Source organism: Pipra filicauda, unplaced genomic scaffold (assembly GCF_003945595.2).
Source record: "Pipra filicauda isolate LSUMZ 115617 unplaced genomic scaffold, ASM394559v2 scaffold122_size2191957_pilon, whole genome shotgun sequence".
NCBI classification, from domain to species: Eukaryota; Metazoa; Chordata; class Aves; order Passeriformes; family Pipridae; genus Pipra; species Pipra filicauda.
Window position 1 is genome coordinate 90,134 of NW_024103685.1, and position 26,028 is coordinate 116,161.

The 26,028-nt window shown below is 35.6% G+C and overlaps 1 protein-coding gene across 2 annotated transcripts in view; it reads left to right on the forward strand.

The window, feature by feature from the left end:
- AKT3 (AKT serine/threonine kinase 3) overlaps positions 1-26,028 on the forward strand; it is a 153,190-nt gene that overhangs the window by 11,237 nt on the left and 115,925 nt on the right. For both annotated transcript variants that reach the window (XM_027722456.2, XM_027722455.2), the window contains exon 2: positions 1,553-1,707. In XM_027722456.2, the coding sequence (XP_027578257.1) occupies positions 1,662-1,707 (46 nt within the window). In that variant the 5' untranslated portion in view covers positions 1,553-1,661. The remainder of the gene's footprint in view (positions 1-1,552; positions 1,708-26,028) is intronic.

Genomic DNA, 26,028 nt, shown 5'->3' on the forward strand with positions numbered 1-26,028 from the left:
CTGTAGTCAATGCTACTTCAATTTTGCAGTGTTAACGAGTTTAGCATTGTGGTTTTTATTTACTTTTATGCAGCTGAAATACTGTGTGTTTTTAAACAATAGTTCAGTGAAAGAGACTGAAAAGGACACCCTTCAGTGTTTCTGTAAAGTCAGGTTGTGCTGTATTTTTTTGTTGCACACCACTTGAAAAAATACTCATACCAAGTTTTATTTTGCATGCTACAGCATCCATACAGAAGTAGCCTTCCATCTAGCTGCTGTGTGGTGCAAATACACATTCTTCAAATGATAAATAAGAAATAACCCCCATGTCAGTAACGGTTCAGTTTTTAGCTTGTAATTGATAGCGTTAAAACAGCTTATCTCCCAGTCCTTTCTTCATTCATTTGTTGCACAGATAGGTTCTAGCACAGCCATATTTGTTTCTGTTGTGTTTACATTTGTTGGTCCATCTGCTAAATGGATATTTATGGGCTGCATTTCATAACACTGAACTTGTAGGTTCCTGTTCTGTGCTAGCACTGTGTACATGCATGCTCCTGTGTATACAGCTGTAGAAGGGTGTTGCTCCACCATCAGAAAAATCCCATTTCTTGTTTTCCCACCCTTTTTTGGATGAGCATAATTTGAATGCTTCTGTTTATTTTGAAGGATGGAGGGGAAAGGCAGTTTGCTGCCAAAAGGAAACCTCTCCTGCCCTCTGGCATCTTTTCCTACTTGATTTTAGTGCTATTTATCTCTTCTTCACAGCTGTTAGGTTCTCTGGGAATGTGGTGGTCAAAAGAGAGAGTTGTGGCTTCTGAGAGTGGTATGTCCTGTTCCAGGACTAACTTCCCTTCTGTGTTCTGCAAACTGAGCTTTGTAGGGGAAAGAGCACTCCTGTCACTGCCTGGCTTAAAGCTTTTGAATGTATGCTCCTTCTTTTCATAAACTAAACATTGGTTTGTTTTTTTTCTGGTTTGTGTACTTGGACATTATGATGATTTTTTAAGAACTCATGTAAATTAAGGATTTGTATTGGCTATAAGGAAATTATAGTGGAAGTAGGAAGAATGTTGTAATTCTGTAGCCTTTTTTTTGTTTGTTTGTTTTTAAGCTTCTTTACAGGACTTTTCCTTCCACTTTCTTGCACTCTTGATAGGATCAGTGTACCCATAATAAAGGAACCACTTGTCCATTGCACAGATTCTGACAAATGTTGGAATGGGTAAAGCTCCTGTGCGTTCAGAGTTGGACCTGTGGATGAGTACTAGCAGCCTTTAATTTAAGAGCATCCTGTGTGTTAGTGGGAGAGAATTCTGTTGTACGCAATTTATGAAAGTGCCGTATGACTTAAATTTTAACACATTCTGCTTCTTTTTAGTGTTGCAGTGTTCATGGAAAATGTGCTGTAAGACTCAAAACTTGATTCTGTTATATGGTTAATTAAAAAAAAGGCAGATTTTTAATGCGAGCTCAGTCAGTGCAATACATCAACAAAGACTTTTTTTGTTGGCTGTCAAGTGAGAAAAACAGAAAAGACTTAAATGCTTTCTCTAATATTTCCTTCCAGGCTGACTCATCAGTAGAAATTGTGAAAAGCTGCAGAAAAGAAGCCAAACCGACAAGCTGATAACTCAAAGAAATACTCTTTTGAGTTGGGGGTTCAGAGTGGAGTCATCATGAGCGATGTTACCATTGTGAAGGAAGGCTGGGTACAGAAGAGGGGTAAGTTCTACCTTTTAATGGAAGGTTCTTCTGATGTATCGTACACTGTGAGCAATGGTATTACATGGTTACACATATGAACGCTCTTGATTTTTCTTCAGGTCTGCAGCAAGTTAATCTGACCATATGGAATTAGTGGCCATTAAGGCCTTGGTGTTGTTAATACTTAACCCTCAGCACTGCCTCTGTTTATACGGGTAACTCACAGTGAAGAGGAAGTTGGACTCAGTAATTCCCACTTAACCTTGTTGTTACAGCTGCTGTTACCTATGTATAAAACTAAATAGGCTGTTGTGGCAGCTGAAAGAGGTAGTAATACAGGTGCGCAGTAGACGCTTGCCTGGAAGCTGCTGCAGATGTGCTACTTTGTGTGGAATTTCCTACATGCCAAAATCATTGTGTGTTTCAGCTTGTATTACAAATGCAAGTAGTCCCAATAAAATCCACATAGTACTTGCATAAAGCTCAGCATGCACCTAATTACTTCACAGACTTGGAAGTCATATGATTAAGGAATAATTATAAGCTGGTCTAAACTATGATTTTCTCTTACTTTTGAATTCCTGTGAATTCTTGAGATGTCACTTTATAACGTGTCCGCATGTGATTTACACATTTTGGAAGGTTGCTGTATGTTAAGTTTTGAGTGGGAAACTTCTAGAAATATCTGGCATTCGTATCATGTAATGAACTTTGAACGAAATCTTCCATGCTTCATGCTGCTCTGCTTTAGGTTGTGGTTGCACATATAATTAGTTCCAAAAGAACCATAATCTCTCTCGCAGAGAGAAGGTGATCTGGATTTTAGGGTGACTTATGCCATGAGTTTCTGTGATTCTAGCCCAGAAAGATTTAGATTGAAGTAGTGGATACAAAATTACCCTTTAATTTACAAAGAAATGCTTTGTTTCAATAGCAATGTGTGAAGACAAAAATCATTATTAGCTTTGTTATTGCAGATTGACATTAAATGTCAAGAAGCCAAGAGAATTAGAGAATAAGTTTATTATTCTTTATTGTTCCTACATAAATTGTATTTCAGGCTGCATTGTGGGTATTGTAGATGAAAATGAGCTAAACTGTGAAGTTTAAGGCCTACTTCCTATTTTAGAGTATATGCTTATATTTATAACACATAAAATTTTACGTGGCAGGAATGATATAAAATTTTCAATTATTTTTCCTTCCTATCTTGTTGTTGTTTACTCAGTTTGGGGATCTGATTTCCTTTTTCAATTGTTTCATATAAGTTTCTTTCAAATAACTAGAATGCTTCAAATAATTTCCTTTTATGTGACATCCATTCCTTCAAGTCTTATCGCTTGTTCTTATTACACCCTGGTATCAACTCTGTGAGCACTGGATATGCATATATTAATCACCAGGGGCCAGAAAAGGACAATGTACAGAAAAGGACAATGTCTTAATATTTGAAATTCTGAAATGTAAAATAAAGGTTTTTCTCCTCATGCTGTTTTACTGTCTATTAATTGAAGAAAAGCCCACTGAGTTGGCATTTTCATGTTAGTTTTGTTGGTAATTGTTTTCTAATAAAAGACATTTCTTGAAATGTATTTTTCTTTATCTTAAATAACTTTGAGTGAATTTATGATTGTGTTTTTTTTTTTTTAATTTCTTGCAATAGATAACTGTAGTTTTTTAGTGGTTTAATTATTTTTTTAATTAGATCTAATATTGTCCTTAATTTTCTGTGTCTGACTTATTCTGGTTGTTGGTGGGTTAAAGTGTTTGTTTTGATTGTTTCTGAAAACAAAAGGAAAAGTGCAGTGTGTTTTACAATGTAAAGAATTTGTAAGCATTTAATTCAATGGTTATACATTTCATGTAATTACAACTTTGACCTTGCTCTGGAGCAAGAGAATCGAAGTTGTTAAGTGCATTTTTTTAAATGTTACCAAGACAAAGTATCTAACTTTAATCTTAATTCTTAAAATTGGAATATGCTCAGTAGACACTTCTTATTTTGGCAGCTACATATTCTCTCTCTGTACTAAGAAGCATCATGGGATTGGGTAAAGCTGCCTTGCTTCCATAAGCTAACATACTATTACAGTTTTAAAGTGAATTCTCTGATCATCAGCACTTGATACTCATTGGCTCAGTTCCCAGGGTTGTTTTGGTAGGTACAAACTTGGTTCCACCTGAAGGAAGGGGAGCATGGGATCTCTTCTCCAGGTGGACACCAAGTGAACTCCAGCCCCAGTGACCAGTCCTTTGGACTACCCTGAACCACATATGGTGCACCATTCAGTCTGAGACTCCAGACTGAATTTACCTTGAAATAAATCTTGTAAACCCTACCTGCTGGGAACATAGGGACCTGAGCATCAGCTGCTTCAGTTGACTGATCTGTTTCTATTTTGCCAAATTACTTGGTCGTGTGGATATAGCCTTGGACCTTTTAAAATTGTCCCTTTCAGCAATCAGAATGGTTTGTGATACAAGAAAAAAACTCAGTCCCTCTTTGTGATTCACAGCCCAGTCAAGGAGTATTAGGATGACTTGCAAGTATGGGGATGAAGAGTGGTTCTGAGGAGCTGTCTAATGAGATAGGTCATTACAAAGGCGAGTTAAGCGAACTGAATGTAGGAATGAGAGGGGAGGACTAAAAGTTGAGCTGGGAATCTCTCTCTGAATTGAGATTCTGCTAGGGAGAGGCTAGAGAAGATAGGGTATGTTTAGGGCACTGCGATACAATTCTTAATGTCTGTGAAATGCACTAAGAAAATGTTTGCTTTATTATCCTTAGTGCTGTATCCATGCCAGTAATAGAGGGCCGAGGGCTATATGTTTGTAGGCTTTTAACCCTGCTGTTGAGCACTGAAGAATCCTATGTGATGCTACATAGTTGGCTTCAAAACCCTGTTTTTCTGTGTGTGCTTAAATGAGGAACCCATTGAGGTATTACTGTTTTACTCAATGTTAAGAAAATGCCAGAGTTAAATTTATTTATGATCATAGTTGGGCTTTGAGTAGTCTTTAGGGAAAGATGTTTCAGTGTGGTGAGACAAGGTGATACTGAGGAAGAGTATACTGTTATGTGTGAAAGGTCAAATGGGCAGAGATGACAGGCTGGAGGTGAGAACTTTGGACAACAGAGGACAGAAAACCCAAAAGGAAGCAATGCCTGAGAAGCTTGGTGAACTTCAGGTGCAGTCAGGTCTCATCTCACAGATGAAAGGAGACCCTGAAGCACAGTGGCTGGACCTCCCTGAGCAAGTAATGCAGCCCAATGAGAGCAGATTCAGAGAATGAAATAATTGGTAATAAGGATTTGATACCTATCAACAGTGAATGCATTTGCAAAGTGAAGTGGGTGTTACTTTGGACCATCTCCTGTCTGCTCCTGTGCCCCTTTGGCACTGGTAGTGCTCCTGGAGTGCATCATGTGACTTTTAATGTCATCTCGAAGGAACCAGGTTTGTGCACTCTGGGACTGCTTCATGCAGCAACTGCAAGTGCATAACTATGGTGATGGGAAGATTTGTTGCACAAGTGCTCTCCTTATCTGAACTAAAGTGTTAATTCAGATGTACCCTGTGAGATGTCAGAACTTGTACAAGTGGAGAGCCAGTGGAGCAGTATCCTTAGAGCCGAGTCTCTGCTCAGGCAAGAGAGGAGTAGGAATGTGTTTTGTATGGATGGTTTTATGGTTGTAACTTACAGTCTTAGATCTAATGATAAGAACCAAGTATCTCATGGCCTGCGTGCATGTGCGCTGCTGCAAAGATACTCTTGCAATTCACCATCTCAGTGAGGTTAATAATTTTTCTTTTTTTCTGTTCTCCCCTTATTCTTGTAGCCAGATTAGGAGAGAGATGGGTTGTCTTCCTTTATGAATTTACTTTTTAGATGACACTAACGTTTTTCGTTGTAAGGCATACAGATGAAAGGGAAGTGATTTTGACTAAAAATCCTAAATACAGTGACCTGAACGTTGCTGCTGAGATGCAGAAATTAAGCATTTGGCATTTATGCAGTTAGTGAAAGTACTCTGCAGTAATTGCTGAAATGACTTTTACATTTTGGATTTGCTTATAAGTGCAGTGGTTTTTTTTTTATATATTATTGTAAGAGCTAGTATTTTTAATTTTACTTAACATGCTTTCACTGTATTTACTAATTAAAATTTAGTGTTTTATTAGGGGGATATGTTTTTAATTTATCAATTTGGAAACAGCTGGTTTTTTACATGGATGAACATGCTTAGTATGATTAAGCTATGTTATTACAAAAGTGAATTTTATGCATATAATTCAGCTGGTATTTTTTTCTTTAAAGCCAGAGTTTCCCAAGTTGTAGAGTTGACCTTGTCTGTGGTCTATAATAGTCACAACAATTAGATTTAAGAATCATTAATAACTATGGTTAATTGCAACCTAATTTCTTTATAAATAAACTGTGCACAAGGCTTCAATTAATTTAAACATATGAAAAGGTTTAAGAGTCTTCGTTATCATGTTATTGAAAGATCATTTGGGACAAAGGAAAAATTGACAAAGATGCCAACTTTTTAAAGGACTCAGTTTTAAATTTAATGTGTCAACTAACTTTTTCTTTAATTGAAAGAGTAAGGTTTTTTGGGAGGACGTACCTAGTGTGTGTTGCATAACAAGATGGCTAAATCATTATTTAAAGATGAAGCAAAATGGTGTCTGTTTAAGTTAGTGCTTGTGTTGTCATACTTCAATTACCATACCTCTGTTTGGGTTTCTCTGTTCCAGTGTGTTACACTAGATAATGCTGTTTGTTGTGGCAATCTTTGCATGGGTTACATCATATATTTCTACCCAAATTTTATTGAATAGATAATGTATCTGACTTGGGTTTGGGGGTGAATTTAATATAATCCTGCAGTTTTTAATGTCCTCGTTTTATCTTTCAACACTCACCTGAAGTACAGAAGTACTAGTGTTCAGAGGGAACTGAAGTACAAAATTGCTGTGGCTTAACCATAATAACTTAAGAAGTTTGATGTAATGAGATGGTGGTAAAAAAACAGATGTCATGAAGCTTTCCTGTAATGAGATTGTTCTGTAAATAATGGATCACTGAAATACTGTAATATAATTTTCACTCAATTTTTTTTGGTTTTTCTTTTTTTAATAATACAGCCATTTGTAACTTCTTAGTATCTAAACTTGAAGTAGTGTTAATATTTCTAAACCTATACAGTTTATAGGAGAAGATGTGTTTGATTTACTGTGATGAGATTCAATCAACTGCTGGTCTGTTTTCATTTCTGCAATTCAGGACACGATGCAGGTATCATAGGATTTTAAGAAATAACCATGTGGAAAATATTTTCTGTTGTTATATCTACTGTCAAGAAGAATACATAGTGTAGTGGAATAAATCTGTTGTTCCAAATAGGAATACAATTGTTCTTTAAAGTACTGATTTTTAATAGTCTTAGGGTAACATGTCTTTTCCCCTCCTCCCCCTGGCTCAAAACCAGAAAAAGAACTGTATTATTTCATTTAATGAACATTGAGTTTTACAGTTGAACCAAGACCAAACAGATGTTAATTTTGGAAATACACAGTGGAGACTGAGTTCATGTGATATGATGTTGGGTGTGGTGTGTTTTGGTTTTTTTTTTCATGTGTGTGTGTGTGTTTTGTGTTTTTTTTTTGTTCATTTTGTTTTGGTTTGGTTTTTTTGGAGGTTTTTTAGGGGGGGCATAAATGCCTTGATTGAAAAATTAATCTCAGAAGTTATGTTATTAATTGAGTGTTATTCACAACCTGTCAGAAATCTTGTTTGCAGATTGTCTAAATTATTTGAGCAGTTTAACACACCTCTAAGAAAGACAAGTCTAAATAGACTATGTTGAACATCTGGTACACAAAGTAGAAGAAATTTAAAAAATTCTTTTCTAATTATCTTAGCAAATAGTAGTTTAAGGTGAAGTCTTGATTGATGAACCACTTGAAACTAAATAAGCCTTTCATATTGTAATTGTTTTACTCTAATTCTGTGTAATTAATAGAAAATGTGAGTTACTGTATAGTTCCAATAAAATATATGAATGTAGAACAGACGGTTCCACGTGGACCAAAGAGAGAAAAATTGAGAGTGCAAGCTTTCTAATATCCATATATGTTTTTTTTTTCTAATTCCAAATAATTGAGAGATTGCTGTATCATGCACTCAGTGTAGAAATGGATTTAGGTAAAACTGTAAAGTTGCTTGCAGTCAGGGGAACCTCATACACAGTTTTTTTTTTTTTCTTTGCTTCCACATACACTTTGAGCAGAGATCTCTGTATTTAGAGACTGTTTTCCTGCAGCTACCCCACTGGGAGAGAAGGGCCTTGGGCCCTTCCTCTGTCCCACTCACTCTGTAGTTGGCTACCAAGGTCTTTTTGAAATAATTACAACCTTTTTAACCATACTTGTCCTTGAAAGAGGATCAGAACCGTATAAAAATCCTAAACTTGATGTAAGTAACCTGAGTGTGGGGTGTTCTCTTTGCTAAAGAGAACTTTATTACGGGTACTTTTTAGGTAATAAATGAGTGTAGTTTTTGCAGCTCTCCACATTGTATTATTACCACTTTCTGTGGTTAAAGGTGGTTTGCTATAGTAATTGAAATGCAGAGTATTTTGAACAGTCTCAAGATTTTTCTCTGCAATATCCTTGCTGAATGCCAGTTTAGATAATTGTGTGTGGTTGATCGATTTTTAAATTTTTAAAATTGTTTTTGTTTCATTTTACCTATAATACAGACTGTTTTCAGTTTCTAAATGGCTGTACAGTTGTGATTCTTATTGGTAAATATGGTGCTCTTCTAGATGCAACTGTATTGTAGATGACAGTGGGTAAAATTCTGTGCCTGTTCTTTGATTGCATGTATTAGTTCCTGCCACTAATACATCAGATAGAAGATACAGTAATATATTCAAAGGGAGGAAGATGTTCTCCTGTGTCTTGCACTAACAGGGTATTATTAATGTGGAACATACTTATGACTTTGAGCTTTCTCAAATCCTGAGATTTATGGTAGAAAAGTGCTATTCCTGACAAGAACAAGTTGCTTGTTACATAAGGAAAATACCTAGGCAATGGGTGTTTTTGGGTATCCTGGACACACTGGCCTTACATGTTCTTGTATGTCTGTTCCATTTCCTGTATAATGAATGCTGCCTGGTTGCTCATGTTCTGAAGGTTTTTTCCATTCATACAGGTTTCTCTTATTCATACCAGTTTGTTACCCATGAGGGCAATACTTCTAAAGAAGCAAGGTTAAAATATTCTCTGTTGCAGGGATGAGGGAAGCAAGATGTTAACAATTCATTGCCCTTATCCTGCTCACAACCCTTTTGGCTTGGCAGTACCGCATGCCCAGCAAATGTCCAATGTTGGGGAAGAATTTGAGGAACCGTTTTGCAAATACATGTTTTCTGTTTAATAAAACTTCTACTTTTTACTTGAAGCTTAAACAGTCAAGCTGTGTAATACCTTTGTCATACTGTAATATGTTGGTTAAACTTAAAAATCTTTTGTGTTTAGGTCACTTTCACGTTGAAAACATAGTTATTACAAGGATAATTTGCTTGTAATACCAGAACTTTCGATACCTCATTAAAAAAAAATCATCTTCCCTTGATATACCTACATGTTAGTCCGACAAGTCTCCCAAGTCTTTGTGATTTATTTTATTTCAGAGGCTGTCTGTGTACCTGCTCTTCTTACCTCAGTTAGGTCAATCAGCTTATGCCTCTGTGGGACCCACTTCTTTAACACTACCCCTGCTGTAATCTTTAAAAACATTAATAAGGTCAGCAGCTGTGACTTGAAACTAGGTCCTGAAGGAGTTTTAGGACTGGACTGAGAAGTCAGAGTTTTAGGGCGTGAATATTGAAGAGGAAATTGAGACTGTAAATTGAGATACAGGAAAAAATAAGCTTTGGGAAGAGATCAGACTAGCGATAATTTAGAGAGTGAATAGACAGTTGAAGACAAGGGAAAAAGGTTTTGTAACCACTCTGAGTACTGTCTTGTTTGCCTTTTGCTTTCTTAGAGGAACTGTTGACCCTTCATGAGCATCTCTACAAACTGTTGACAAAATCAAGAGGGTTTTTTCCATCAAAACATGGAAAGATGCTGATAGCACATGGGATTTGTTCATCCTCCAAGTTCCTGAGAGCAGTTTGATCTTTCCTGAATTGCAGGCAAAACATTGTTACTCAGTTCCAGCAACACAGACCTCAGCTTGCTCTGAGAGGATTTCCTGGCTCTCTAGGTAGGACTCCATCAGCACAATAGAGCCAAATCTTTTGAAAGATGCTTAGATTTTGATGTTCTTACTATATGTTTCTAGATTTTTGCTTTGGACGCACTATCATATCTGTTGCTATGGACTTGGGAGCCTCTTGGCAGTGGGAATATGAATTGTGGTCACACTGTAAGCCAAAGCTTGTAATAGTTGATAATTGGAAGATATGCTTCAGGTGTATACTCTTTATCTCTAACTCAGGTGTACCTCCAGTCTCATTTTTTCCAGTCCTCTTCAGTACCATCTCTTACTGTGTCTCAGCTAGTCTGAGTTATTGATTACTTCCCTTGCAAATCAGGGCATTATTATCTTACTTTACATAAATCTCAGTACATTTCTTTGTAATCAGATCACTCCAACTAGCATCTTGTTTACTGTAAATTCTGATTTTTATAATTTGCTTTCTCATAAAGTGCTTTCTTAAAAACTGATAGGAAGATAGGAAATAAATGCATAAAATGCCAGAACACTGGTAAGAAAACACGTTTCTTTTTTCTAGATAGATGTAGAAGTTCATTTTCAAATTGATGGCTGTCTTGACTTTGAGGGTAGTCTTCCCAAAAATATTTAATTACAATATAGTAGCATCCAGTTTCATTAGTTGTTACCATTTTTACATTGAAATTCCAAACTGTATAATCCCAAGTTATTCACATTTGAATAGTTGAAGTGTAAAAAAATTTTACTGAGCATAGCTTCCTAATGGGCTTTAATCAACATTGTCATGCTAAGAAAGTTACTGAAACAGAATAGTCTTCATAAATGGCTGCTAACTGGGCCTAGATACTGAGAACCACACCACCAGCAAGAGATTTGAGTGCTACTGGATACAAGTGCTCTATGCTTTTCGTTGAGATAAACTTGGGGAGAACTGTGTTTTTAATGAAGAAAGACATGTAAGATGGTAAATTATGTAAAAAATTGGGCCAACAGTGTCTTAAATTTGGCACTCAGTGTTGTGGGAACCTAAATTTGTCCAAGTCACAGTTTCCCTCAGATAAAATGGAAATAGTATTGTTACTTCACCTCAGAGACTTCCTGAATGTGAGTTTGTTTATCCTTGAGAAACTTTTGAGTGCCTTACATTATGGTATTCAGGCTTTTTAAAATATGATTTTATGTAATTAAAATATAATTTTTATATAGGAAGTCAAATGAATCTAATAGTTGAAGTTCAGCCTGAAGGAGAAGCAGTAGATTTTTTGGGTTTTGTTTATCCTCCTGACATGTTACAGAGGAAGAGGTTAAATCACTTAGGTCATACGAAGGGAGGAGTTGTTAAGAAGATGTAAAAATCTTAAGGTTAGTTCTTTTGTGTCGTGTCTTCCAGAGAGACTGGAGGAAACTCCTGAACAATGATCACTGGGAAAGAGTAATCCATAGGAACATGACAACATCTCTACCTATGCTTGCACACTTTTGACCCGATGAAACTGTGTAGATGGATTAGTGATATAATTTCTATGCACATGAAAATACTTACAAAATATTGTGCTTTCATGTAGCATCTTTTGCTTTACTTTAAATCTAGTAGTCACTCACTTTGTTTTGAACTGTGCTGGCTTTTATAATATCATGCCAGTCTATGTATGCTGACTAACACATTGGATACTTTTCTGAACAAGTTTATTCTTGAGAAACAGCAGCAACTACTGTATTTTAATTAGAAGCTTGTGGACTTGCCCCTGATAGATGCTGTTCCATGTTTGCTTGAAATTTATGTTAAGTGGAATCTGTTGCTGAAATGGGGAAAGTGTCATGTTCTCTTCTTGCTCTGTTGTGTTGTCACTTGTGCTCATAATGGTGACATAGTGAATCATGCCAGGAAATTAACTGGATGAAAAGGAATCTATTTTTATTTTCCCAGCTAACTTTCAGATGGATCATTTCCCTGACCTGACTCACTGTGTAGCTGCATGAACAGTAGTGCTGGCACACATGGGAATGGGCGAGCGGCCATGTGGAGGGGCAGGGCATCTCCCTCCTAGTGGCAGTTCCTTCTTTGCAAGGGTAAACTGGCTACAGAACTGCACCTAGAATTTAGATTATCACTACCACCAGACTCTGGCACAACTAGTTTGTATTTCAAGATGGTTTTCTTTGAAGTTCTTGTTTAGAAAAGGACCACTGATTTACTCTCTGTGCTAGTCCTAAATGTGATGGAATTAAAAAATGCCACCAGGAGGTTAGCTAGTTCCTATTCCTGTGTGTTTTTGGTTTTTAAACAAACAGAATTTTTTTGCAGAATAGTGACTTGGCTAACGTCTGAAGCGGTTCCTTAATCCAAATGATACAGTAGCTATGTAATCCTTTTCTGTTTAGAGTTTGAAAGCTGTTTAAAAACAGTATTTTAACCAAAAAAAACCCCAAAGCTTATGACAGATGGATACCTTTCTGAGGCTAGTGAGTTGTTGGCTTCTAGGTATTACTCAAGATTCAAGTTATACTCAGTGGTTCTCAGAGTTCAGAATATACACACTGTCTTGGTGGACAATCAGTGAAACTTTGGGTAATGTTAATTTGTAAGCCTCTCGAGTTTTCTTATGGAGTTTCTGTAGACTTTCTGCTACATTTGGTAGAATTCCTGTAAAGTAGATTTTGTCTGAAATTCATTCTTTGCAAACCTACTGCTGAGTTTGCTTGTTTATATACAAAAATTTGGAGAATAATCAAGCTCTTTAAGATTTCAGCTTGCAAAGTGGATATTTTAAATAAATTTTTTGTTGTAAACATTTGTATTTGGGATCCCTTTGGGCAATTTTCAGTCACAGTGAGGATCTTACAAGTTTAATTTATGCCGTGTGCATAGGATTTAGTGTGGAACTACGATTGGCACAAAGTGGTTTATGTAGAGATGATGAACTTTTCCCTCACCTGATCCAATCATCCTTTCTCCAAAGGAGACAGGAAATTGCTGTTATATGTAGCTCTGTGGACTACCATGCTGGTAATAGATGATATTAGATGAAATGGATAAATTTCATGGCAAATGAAACAAACAAAAAAGAGCCAAAAGCCCCAAACCAACCCAACCCAGCCCTGCTGTTTTTAAGGATCCTTTCGAACACTTTGTGCTCCCCTGCACCCTCTCCAGGGTAGAGAAGAAGATAGCTGCAGATAGTATTTAGTCTACAAATGAAGACTTAGAGAAACAGTTATGGTCATAGTGCATTTTTTGTGATATATAGTAGCTGTGTAATACACATGTATGTATTAGTCTCAGTGAGATATATTTTTTTGTGCCAGCCTCCCAAGTATCAGTATAGTCATTAACAGATAAGGACACAAATGTTGAGTGTATTGGTAATGAGGTTTTAAATAATCTGCCCTAAATAGGTAATATTTATTATTGTTATTTACCTTTGATAATAAAAACTTGACCCACTCAAACAAGGTCACATTCTAGAAAATTCTGACATTAATAGGTATTTTGTGTGCTTTTGAAGAACATACTTCAATAATTTAACTTATTCTTATATAAGAAGTGAATTTGTGTTTGTTTCTTTTAATGAATTTTGCTGTAAAGAAGGTAACAAGTTGGTGGGCTAGAGCTGGGTAAAATAAATGAGGGGAAAAAAGTTTTTTATTGAGAGGCAACATGAGTGCCAAAGCGTCACTGTCTAGTCATCCATAGTGTGTCTGACTTTTCCTTACAGAAGAAAAGTATCTCTATAATAAAGTGAGTTTTGCTGGATAGAAGATCACAGGTCATCATATTCAGTGAAATAGTTGTCACTGGTAAATCACCTCACAATAGGCATTTGTATTTTTGTAGTAAATAGAATCCTGCATTATAGCTCTAGCATATTAATAGCCTTTCCTTTCTTGCAATGCGCTATATTCCCTAAAAGCCATCTGTGGCTGGTAGACTGTTCCTGTCAATGTATTTGAAGCTTTAGCATAGAGGAAGACTTTATACTGATTAGATACATGGTTTATAAAAAGGGTGGCTTACCATGATCTCTCTTTTGCCAATTGACATATTTAAAAATGCTCCAAATAACTTCTCATCTTTGGAGTTCCTCGAAAATCTGTTTCTATTTCTTCACTTGGGGTGTGTATTTTTTAATACACAAACCAAGAAATTAATCCATTTATTAACATTTTAATCTTTCCTTAGAATAGATAAATATTAGTAATTACTCTCTACTGAGAAATTTGAGACATCGTGATTTAACCAATGTTACACAGTATTGAATGCTGTTTAGAGCACACCATATAGGAAGAGAATGGTGTTTAAAAATGCACCATCTGAAATACAAAAGGTTCTAGTGCACATAAAGCCTTACAGTGGCTTAAAATCAGAAAGATAGAACTGAACAAAGCATGTGAAGTTGGCAGTTTCCTTAAGTCCTCATTATGAGAAGAGATATCTTTTTTGTCAATTTTAACTGTGTTGCTGTTTCTTTTTGACTGTGGAACGGTGTGAGCTGCTGTGGAGCCTGGGATATGGAGCAGGTACCAAGAGCAGTAAAGATCAGGAGGGCTTTCTCAGAGCCTGTTGTAAGGACAGTCCTCAAGGAAATAGCCTTTCATGCTCATGCCATGGAGAAGAGCACTTTTCTTTCTGAAAGAAAAATATGCATTGATGGTTTCAGCTTCTACCATAGTTAGAGATTCTGTTCCTAGTTTGAAATGATAAAAATGGAAGAATTGAAATGCTTTACAGATATTTTCCTTTTGGTTCATACTTTAACTCTTATTGGATATTCCTAGTGTAAAAGTCTGTCATTAGTTTTGCTACGTCTCCCTCTGATACAGTTGTACCCTGGTCTTGTTTGAAAGAGTCCCTGGTAAATGCTACTATTTTTTCATGGTTCTAAGCAGCTGATGAACCTGTCAAGAGTAGAGCACTTGATAAAATAGGAAGTATACAGAGGATGGAGATATTTAAAAGATGGGTTAGACAGGCTGGGAAAGTGAGCAACTTTGGTGTGGAAATGAAGTAACTGTGTCACCAGCATCAAAAAATAAAAAAATAGAGAAAGTTTAATGTAAAGATGGGGTTTTGGAAAAAAAATACTGAAAGTTCACATTGGAGAGACTGGTAATTTTTAATTACTTTAAAACACATGAAAAGTCTCGATAACAAAGAAGAATTCCGTGGTAATTGCAGTAGCTTCTCTAATGCTGCAACACATCCTTGTCTTACACTGATTAGAAAATGAAGTTAAATGAAAACTATTGGTTTTTTGTTTGGGCTTTTTATTTGCTTTGTTTACAATCCTATTATTTAATTATAAGAGGAAAAAAAAGAAAAATAAAATTAATCCCTGGAAACTCTGGGCTCAAATTCTGCACTGGAAAGTAAGGGAGTACAAGAAAAAAAATAAATTTATGTGTTTCCGTAGTAAAGTGCCTGTCATCTGGGGATTTCAGTAAGGAGCTAGTATTACAAATTGGCAAGGCAACAGTTTCATTTATGAACTAAATAAGATATGGTCATAAAAATCCATGTTTTAAAGACCAGGGTGTGAAACTTCAACTCAGATATTGCTTTCCATCTCAACATATGGATGTGAAAGCTGGAAATCCAACAAAGGTACAGACATCTAAATGCCTTTGAAAGCAAATGCCTTAGAAAAATACTATGTATTAAATGGAATGAATTTATAACAGATGCCAAGATTCATTAGACAGCTCAAAAACCCCTTGGCTCTAAAGTTATCCAGAAAAGAAGATGGAATTATCATCTGGAACATATGTTAAGAATGAAGCCAGAGCATCTGTCATGGAAAGCATGCCACTGGGCAGCTGGAGGAGCACACAAAAAGCACCAACTGAAAGAGTCTCTCCATTGAAAAACACCTAAGGTAAAAAAGTTGTGGGACATTGCACTGGATGCGTAAGGAATGGCTCAGAGTAGAGAAAAACTGCACAGGGCTTTTTGGCTTTTCGTGGGTTTGTTTTCAGTATGTGTAAACTGAAGGTTTTTGAGTTGTTTTCTGCTAATATTGCAAATAGTGATTAAAAATTGAAGGTCGGAATTAAAAAGCAGAGATTAATTACAGTACTTAATTGTAATATATTTTAATGTATTTTAGAATTTGTATATAATTTCTTTGAAAAGAGAAAGAAGATTGTGTAATTAAATAAATCTTCAGATGCATTCCCACTGATTAGCTTAATATATAATAGAGCATTCAGGATTACTTGGATAAAAATCCAGACTTAATTTATCCAAGTAACCTATAGTTAATGACAGTACTATGGATTTCTTTTTATCTGAGAACACTTGCTCTTATGTTTTCCTACTTTTTTCATTTTGCAGGAGAACCAGCATCTCTCTGCAATACACAGTCTTTTAACTTGCCCTAGTATGAGCCTAACGTTTTAAAGGTTTGTGTTGGAAACAGCAGAATTTAAATTTTATGAAAGACTTATAGTTGAAATGTAGCTTTCAAATCTGTTATCTCAGTCTGTCTTTTTATCTTCTGTTATACAAAACATTTTATTAAAATATAACAATCTGAACAAAGTTTGTCCAGAGTAAGCATTCAGTAATGTCTTAGACCTGGTTGATAGAATTGGTTTGTGTTCTTTTTTCCCCTAATGATATTGTAGGTGAAAAAAAAATCTTCATTCAGGAACATGCAGGGACTCCCAAGCAAATGTGTGTATGTATTATGGCTTTTTTTTTTTTTATTTGAGTTATTTGGGTTTTTTTCCCCTCATTGGACCATCTCACTAACTCCCAATCTAACATGGGGAAATCAATGTGTCCTGTGAGAAGTTTGAACAACTCATTCATCTTTTGATTCTAAATAGTGAACTAAGACTGTTAGTTCCATTTAGGAGGATAACAAATTTAGGCAACATAAATAACTCCTCAAACATTTTAAAGGTTTATTGGTAGCTGCAGCTTTTCTGTTTCTTCCACTTACAGTGTTATAGTGATTATTTCTTAATGCCTCATAAAGGGGAGAAAAGCTTGCCAATGCTATTCAGCTGCACATACAGGCTCAATGTTCAGGAAACACAATTTGGTTTTACTTTTCTTTTAAAATATTTACAGGTTGTATTTTTATCCACTTTACACATTTGGTGTTGATGGAGCTCAGTTCAGATGCCGTCCTCTGATGTGTTGGAGGTAAGGCATTTAGCTAGTGTTGGTCCTGCAGAGCCTACATGGTCACAATTTTCTACTTCAGCAAATTCTACATCTGATTTTTTGTGTGATTAAGTCCACTTAGGATTGCGGGTAAAACTTTAATAAATTTTGTCAGATGTTGTCCATTCCACCAAATTCAGAGCAGATTTTGGTTATGTTATATGAAAAAATAAATCCAGCACACCATTGAATATCTCTTCTCTGTTTGTTTCCATGGCCGTTTGCTCTTTTGCATGCTTGGCAACTGAAATTTCTATGTATTCAGTTTGTAATAAAGTACTTTCAGTAGTATTGAAGGCAGGCTTAAAAATAATGCCTCTGGAAATACAAGAAGTGAAAAGACATTGTGTCGTATACTGTTTCAAGTTATGTGTTGCCTAATGGTTTGAAATACAGCTGTCCCGTGCTCACTGCTAAAGATTTTTGTTGTACAGTATGTAACAATAAAAAATCTTCAAGAGCTAAAAATACAGGATTACTACATTCTTTGACCTGTGATCAGTGAGTTGGCAGGAGTAGCCTTGTATTGTTTGTTCAAGGTTTGTTTGAAGAGAACAATTATAGGATGATCATTAAAAATATTGACATATTATTTTTCAGGAACAGAGGATTAAAAACACATCTTAAAGAATGGGGGTTTTTAAGCATTAAGTTAGATTGCATTAAACAAAGTAGGAACAAAAAGAAAACATTGTTTAAATCTTACTTTGAATTCCAGTTATTGAGGAAGTGGTTGTTTATTGAAATTGTGTATATTTCTGTGCATTTTCCTTGCAGTGTTTTGTTACAATATGCTACAAAACCTTAATTTAACAGAATCTGATCACTAAGAAAGAGAGCAACCCTTCATGCAGAGAATCTCCAATAGGATGAAAGGAGATCCTTGGTGAATTTGTCAAAGACCGAAGACTTCGTCCCCCATTTTGATGCAGAGTCAAAATCAAACTAGACATACAGGGTAATAGTTTTGACTGAGAGGGTTTGCCAGGTTAGTGATATTGAATGAGTGGTTCTCTGGTTTGCATGGATGAGAGTATGTGGGTTCCCACAACTGTGCTGAGTTTATGCCAGATTTTTTACTAAATCAGTTCCATAATAAAATTGGAATGTTTTAGTCTTTGTCTTTCTATTCTGTAGGGTCATCATGCCTTGTCCCTGACTCAACTTTATTCCTTTCATTGCTGCTTTGAGATGTTGTTTTGGGAATTGCCCATGAAGGAGGACTGGCATTTCATTCCACTTTCCCTTTGGAACAAATGGAGACTTGCAGTGCAGATAAAAGTCTTAGTGGGAAAATGGAGGAGTGTATCACTTTCTCATTAACCTCACTAAGCTGGGAAAATTACTACAGTTGTCCGTATGTTATAAACTACCTACTAAAATAACGAGATAAGTTCAAAAATATTGGCCTGTGTTTTCATCAAGGCTACCAACTCAGATGGGGTATTGATACATATTTATTGGACTTAAACATGTAATATTAGAAGAGATTTTCAGTGTTAAAATTGTCTGTCCCCCATTTTTATGCTGAGTCAAAACCAAAATAAGTCCATGCACAATGTTTGTCTTGAATGTTCTTGAAAGCTCCAGTGACTTTTTGACACGAAGTTGTTCTGCAACTTAACAAACTTTATTTGGATCAACTTTCTAACAATATGTAGTCTAAATTTCCCTGCTGATCAGTTTTTGTACTGCCATCTGTAGATGTGAAGCACAATTAATCACTGTCCTCCTTATGAGACTCGCATATTTTAAGATTATTATATTCCACCTTCTTTTTATTCCCTGCCATATTCTCTGTTTTAGGCTAAGGCTAGCCAGTTATTTTAAGTGTATTTCAAACTTGGTATTTTCTTAAAAACAAAATAAAAACTATATCATCTTGTTGTTCTCTCAGGATCTTTCTCAGTTTAGCTCCCCTGTTACCCCCCTTTTTAATTTGTTAGTACTCAATATTTGTAAATGCTGATATTTCAGGGCACTTATCTTTCCCTGATAGAAGGAATAATTTCTCATTTTAGTTTGTTTTTCCTTCATTTACATACAAAATCTTTCTTAATATCTAGCATAATGATATTTATCTCCTGTGTTACTTGCCTCTTTTGTAACGTTGCATTGATTGTTCTTCACAGATTTTTTTCTAAGACAATCAGATTTCTAAATCTGGACTACTTTTGTAAAGAACTCTTGCTGTATGGGCATCTCCTGTGACTGATTTGTAACTGGATTAATTTTTATTATTTATTAATAAAATATTTATTATTTTAAAAATTAAAATTATCTTTATTGTTCTGTATGTGATTTATTAAAAACATCCTTACTCCAAAGGTGTTTTATTGAGATGTACTAATTTGTTCTGTGGTGGTTTTTTTATTATACCCAGATAAATGATCTCTTCGGTGTGGAAATAAGAAGTGGAGAATTATTCTTCCTTCTATGATTTAAAATGTTTGAAGGGAAAAAAAAACATCTGAGGCTGATTAGTTAGATTGGCTTTTAATGAGTGGTGACATAAGAGTGATCCAGAATATTTTGTTTATTCTGGGAAGCTGGATGAATAATACTCAAATCCTTTTTTTAATCTGTTGATTTCCATTAACTGTGGTAGTGTTATTATAATCTTATCTTTTATTAAGACATCCTTTTAAATTTAAATTTGCCTCTGACTTTTTTGTGCTAAGGATTTTTTTGCTTGTTTGCTTTGATGTATTATAAAGAGAGTTGGAAATAGTATTTGACTGTCTTTTTCTAATATTTGTTTGTATTTGGGATGTTTTAGTAATTAGTCTTTTTAGTCTTTTCTGAAGAGACAGATAACCTTTTAAAATCAAAATAATGTATTTTTTGATGTTTTACTCTGAGAAAATAAAATATTTTTTGGTTTGCTTATAGAAAGCCTACTGATTTCACCTGAGGAAAATAAATATAGTGATATTCTAAATTGTCACAGGTGGTGAAGATACCTTGAGCAATGATTTACACTGCAGAAATCTTGCTTTGACAAAAGATTAGATGGTCTTTACTTGTGACTCTTACTATTGTGTGAGGATTACAAAATGTCTTTGCAAGTGAGTCTGTGCTTAGGTGGGATAGTATTTCAGTGCATTTGCTTCTGTTTGAAAAGTTTCCTTTCAGGTTTGTGCTAGTGCTAATTTTAAAGAGAAAATGGCATCTTCCAGGCTTTTTTTTACGTGGGGGTATGTATTTGTGTGTTGTTTTTGTTTGTTTGTTTTGTTTGTTGGTTTTTTTTTTTCTTGTTTCTCCCTCTGCCCACCACCTTCCCTCCCCCATTTCCTTCTTTGTTTGCAAAATAGGGGCTCTATGCCTGGGAGTAGAGTTGATGATCTAGGAGAGCTGTTCTGTTTCTCTGGTCTCCGTGGCTGTTCCTTTTGTATCAGCAGGTTGTAAATGTGTTTATATAGGAAATAAATTTCTGCAGTACTTCCCTCCTTCCCTTTTGCTTGCCTCTAACAAAAGAGAGTACTGAGCGGTCAGTATATCCACATTCCTAAATGGTAGTGTGATAAAAGTTTGCTGCATGTGTTCTGAACATTCAGCAGATGCACCTCATTTTTTTTGGGAAACTTGCAGGGTCTTCTCACTGACATCTCTGCCAGACACCTCATATTTTAGAGCTCAAGCAAGGTAATTCCTAGGAGAGCAGCCACACGTGTTGCTGTAGCACGGTAGTTCACCTTGCTCCATTTAGCAGTCAGTGACAGACTGACTGTAGCACCTGAGGCCACTGAAGAGGAGATAATCTTCTTACAACCCAGAACAAATCCCTTGCTGAAGGAGGATTTCTCCAGGTTCTGCCCTATTAAAAGGTGGGGACTTCCTGCAATGGGTAGGCATTTCTCCAACAAGACACCTACATTAGCAGGAATTTGCACGGCAGTTGAAACCTAAATGTGGACATGTGGAGACTTTGCTTTTTAAAAGAAACTGTTATTTCCATAAAGCAGTAATTTATTTGATGCTGACACAGTTTCAGCCTTTGGGTATCTGCAGAAATGTTTGGGATCCCAGCCCCCAGGCCAGGCCAGTCAGGTTTAACTTGCTGATCAGAAGTGCCCTAATAAATGGGTGCCTAGGAAAATGTAGCCAACAGTAAACACTGTTTCTGATAGACGTTTGTTCTGATTTCCTTTCTTGCTCCTCCCACTCCCAGCCCCCAGCTTTGCCTGATCTCCATCATCTAGGACTTCAGACAGAATACGTTGGTAAGCACATACTTTTGAGGGCTTGAATCATTTTGAAGGTGGCAAATGCCATGTAGTTCTAAAATGGATATATGAAGCTTACTGTGCTTTTCCTAGGAAGTTATTGTATATTTCCATGTAGAATTATACTTAAATTCAGTGCACTCTGTCCTTTTCTGATACCGTTTTTATTGTAGCATGAGATTTCACACTCCTTTTGTAGTTTTAGACTCACATTCCCTACTTATTAAGCAAATTGGGTGTTTTAATGTGGTGCTACAAGTGCTCATTAAAGCTATTTTTCCAACAGCTGATCATTATTTCTCCGTTTTTTGATTTTTAAATTTCTTTTTTTTTTAAATTTGAGAAAGCTAGCCAGCAGAGATTTTTATTTTGTTTGTTCTGTGTAAAGTAGTAATTTCCTTTTCTGTTCTTTGTTCTTACAGCCCTTAAATGCTTAGAAATTTTTTTTCAGTTGCTACAAGTAGCCTAAAAACGTTTTTTTTTTTCTGTTTTATTCTTACCTATGGATGTAGTTGGATGCTTTGTTTAGTGTCAGACAAAATAAGGACTCCATAATCATGCTTTTCCAAACAAATCAAATGTTTTGGGAGTGTGGATCAGCTTTGAGACCTACTTGTCAATTTTGAAGTCACTCCTCTGAGAAGCTTGAAACATGATGATAGAAGAAACAGGGCTGCAAACTTTGCTGATAATGTATTTTTAAATTTTCATAAACTTATTTCAAAATCAAATTGTTTTTATTGGAAGTGACTGTCCAGTGGCCCAGTTGGCATTGTTTTCAGCGATCTAGATAATACTTCTCTTTAGTGTGTGGTTTTGCTGTACGTTGCATAAATTACTGTTCTGGATGAAAAAACCTTACTTGAATAGTCTTTTCTTGCAGTTTAACATTGTAGATTTTTTTTTCTGCAGAACATAAGCACACTGGTATATAAAACACCACTAAAGTAGTATAAAATGGTGATACGGGAGCAAGGTTGAATCTTGGCCTAATTCACTTTAATTTTGCAGGAGCAAATTTTGCCTTTTCTGCTTTTAGAACTCATTTTGATAGATGTGATTTCTTCAGAAAACGTACATATGGGATGAGATGCATATTTTCCCTCCCTTCTATAAAATAATGTTTGCTTAACGGAATATGAAGATTGTGTTTGTGAATTAGTACACTTGCGCAAAGTACAAATTGGAAAGTAAATTATACTTTCAAATATTCACTTGTTTTATCATATCTGAAAGATTCTTTGTGGTTTGGCAAGAATGTTTGGACTACGAATATGATCCTTGTACAGAGAAATATTTTTCGTAGTTATGCTGTAGTACCTTAATTTTTTGCTTCATTGCCATTAGATTTGAAAGACTTACTTGAAACCCGATGGAATTGTGATGATAGACACAAATAGGAGGTAAAATGCTTACAATTTAAGTTGTCAATGTTTGGGGTGGGGAGGAAAGACCTGGATAAAGACTTGTGAGTTAAATCATTTCAGTTCACATCAGAAGCACAAATTTTGACTAGCACTGCATTAAGGGAGTGTAAGGGATACTGATAACTATTAAATATTTAATATATCTGTAATGATAAAAATTTGCTAGTGAATACATTTAAGAAGTTCTTTATTTAGCTTCAAATATTGAAATGAGGTTTCTAAGAGCAGACAGGAAATATTTTTAAATACCTGAGAGCTCTTGCAGAAATCTGTAGTATTGTGATATGTGAAACTGCAAGTGTATCTTAACATTTTTACATGTACAGTGAAACATTGCATAGCTAAAGTTGAATCAAACTTTGTAATGTTACTGTATAATGTAATTGAATGCTTATGTTCTGTGGGAGGTTTTGCCTGTGCAGGTCTTTGATGTCTGTGCTGAGCCCTGTTGAGATGAATTTGAATCACTGCCAGTGCCTTTCTCTGGCCTGTTACAGCCTTACTTCTTACAGTGGTAATTCTCCTTAAAATTATAGATTCCAAGCTAATATGACACTGCATTTTAAATACACATACTTTTAGATTTTTAGGGTGAGAAATAAAACCAGAAGACTGAACAAGGCTTGGACCTCACAAATGAGCACAGGCTCTGCCTTCTGATTGCTACTGGCTTTCCTAGGGCTTCTTATGGATGCCTCCCGTCTCTGGCTGATACATCTCATGGACGAAAGAGCCATACAGATCCCTTCAGCTCAGCAGTTTTGCTTGAAGCCATCCTAGGTGACCTATGCTAGTGGCTAGTTAGAGAACTTTAAAGTTCTCTAACTAGAGATAAGTGTGATGGATCAGGCGTATCTATTGTTTTTACCAGTCTTCTGCCGTTATTCTACCTGAATTAGTAAAATCTTTGTTAGTAATGCATTTTGTGTTTTCTCTCTCTTTTTCTCTCCTCTCTCTAGTCACCAGGATGTTGAAACATCAATACCAGAATTTTACATCCCTAAGGTTAGGGCTCCCTGTTTTTTGAAGATACTGCTCCCTGTTGAATGTATTAACTTTTTGTGAAGCCTGTGATATTTACACCTCGGAATGTCTCTAACTATGCAGGTGCCTGAGTAAAGAGTTAGGGTCTAATCTCAAATAATACAAAATTATTAAGACAGTATTATTACACAATTATTATAGAAGTAATCTTATGTATCTTGCAAAATTATGAAGTTATGTGATTATTTATATGCATAATTTCTTTTATTGTTAAAAATGGAGAAGTATTTTAAAGTCTGCTTTTCACATAATTGCAAACTCCTAGAATAAAGACAAAACCACAAAATATTCTTAAAAATGTGAAGAGGACAATTTACTGTTTACTTATATCTGCAAAGGAATCTCACAGTATATTGGTGGTGTGTTTTCCAGAAATACTGTTGCTCTAATTCAGCCCACCTTGAGAGCTGGTGATAAAAATGTTGATGTGAAACACACTTTCACAGCAGAAGAGTGCAGGTGCAAAAATGGAAAAGCAAGCATTTTTTCAAGTGGCATCGATTGTTTTCTCTGCAATATGTAGGAACACCAGAATATTTTTAGATGAAAAAGATTAAAAAATTATCCATTGCGTTTGTGATAGCTTATATGTTTGGGTTAGTTATTTATCATTTGCAATATCCATAAAGCTATCTTAAGCATCCTAATTAGGTTTCAGCTTTTCAGAGGGAGGCTGGAAGGCTCTTGTGCAGTTGTGGTGTGGTGGCGGGGTGTGTGCAGCACAGCTGCTTTCTGATGTCAGTCGCTATTTCAATGACACGAAAGTGGGAGAGGAAGAGCATGAAAAAGACAGTTTTTAAGAAAAAAAAAGTGTCATCAGTAAGCAAATTATTTTTGCCTGTGTTGTTTTGATTAGGATATGAACTAACAAGTAAAGTCTGATTGCTACAAAAGAAATTACATCTGGAGAGTTTAACTGGGGCAGTTTCAGAAACTTTCTGGTGAAATGTGTCGTTTTGCCCCCATGCTGGAGAGAAGTCTGGGCTGTCTGGCAAAACTGGTAATATCCGTATTCACCTGGCCTGCAAGCAGAACGGAATCCTTTCCTCTCAGTGCTCTCTGTTCATTAGAAATTCTATTTGTGCTGTATTTAGGGACACTGGAAAAATGATGGCTTTTCTGTGGAAAAGGGGAATAGCTGCACAGATCTGTGTTAAGGTGCTCAGTACTTGACGAGCAGGGTGAATATTTCTAGGTTTATTTGGTCCCTCTGTAGTCATCCTTTTGCTATGCTGATAACGGCATGGTATCTTTGGGGTTTTCTTGGGTTTTGTAGATACTGGTTGAAAGAAAAACAGACAATTTCTAATGATCTTGTTCTCAAGGATATTGGTTTCCAGAATGTTTCTTGAAAATGTTTCTTATAATGGACTGGCATTTTCCTTTCAGTTACATCTGTACTGGCAAGTGGGTCTCCTGTGAGGGCAAGAAAGGTGAATACATTGTTATTTGTAGTGAAGGAACTTTCTGGATTTTGTTTGTTGTTCTTTTTTCAAAATAAAGATCAGAATTGTGAAAACTCTGGAAGGGTTTTATATAATAAAAAAAATTGGTTAATTTAAATTGCTGATGTAAAAAATGTCTTTGGCCACTAAAAATCTGGACAATGTTTACTGATGATTGTCATAAGATCACTGATGCAGAAGTGTAAGGATTGTTGCTTGAAAATAGCACAAAATTTTGTGCTACCATTTAAAACACATGGTTTTCATACTGACTTTTGTTTGTTCATTCATACACTTACAGCTGTCTGAATCACAGTTAGTTTTCTATGGCTTTTTATTTCATGTCTTTGTTTGACTGACCTCAAAAAAAGAGAACTAGATGATCATGGCAAACATTAAAATTTGCTTTTTTAAAAATATATAGGTATTCCTATATTGCACATGCAATTTCAGTTGTAAAATAAGTTTCTTAAAAGGAATTTTTTTTTAATGTAGCACAACTATTTCTGTGTTGTCTTCAAAGTACTTTTAAGGAAATAAAACATGCCTTTGTAGGGATTTCTGTTGAAGGTAGGTATGATTTGTGTCATCTGCTTCTTTAGAACATTCCTAAGGAGATATGAATCAATCACCTGCCCATTGAGGACAAGGAAGGAACTTTCCTATCTTCATACCTACACTTAAGTGTTTGTAGGCTGGTTGTTAGAAAAAATATTGTGAACCTATTTTTATATTTTAAGTAGAAATGTGCATAGGTGCATGATTTT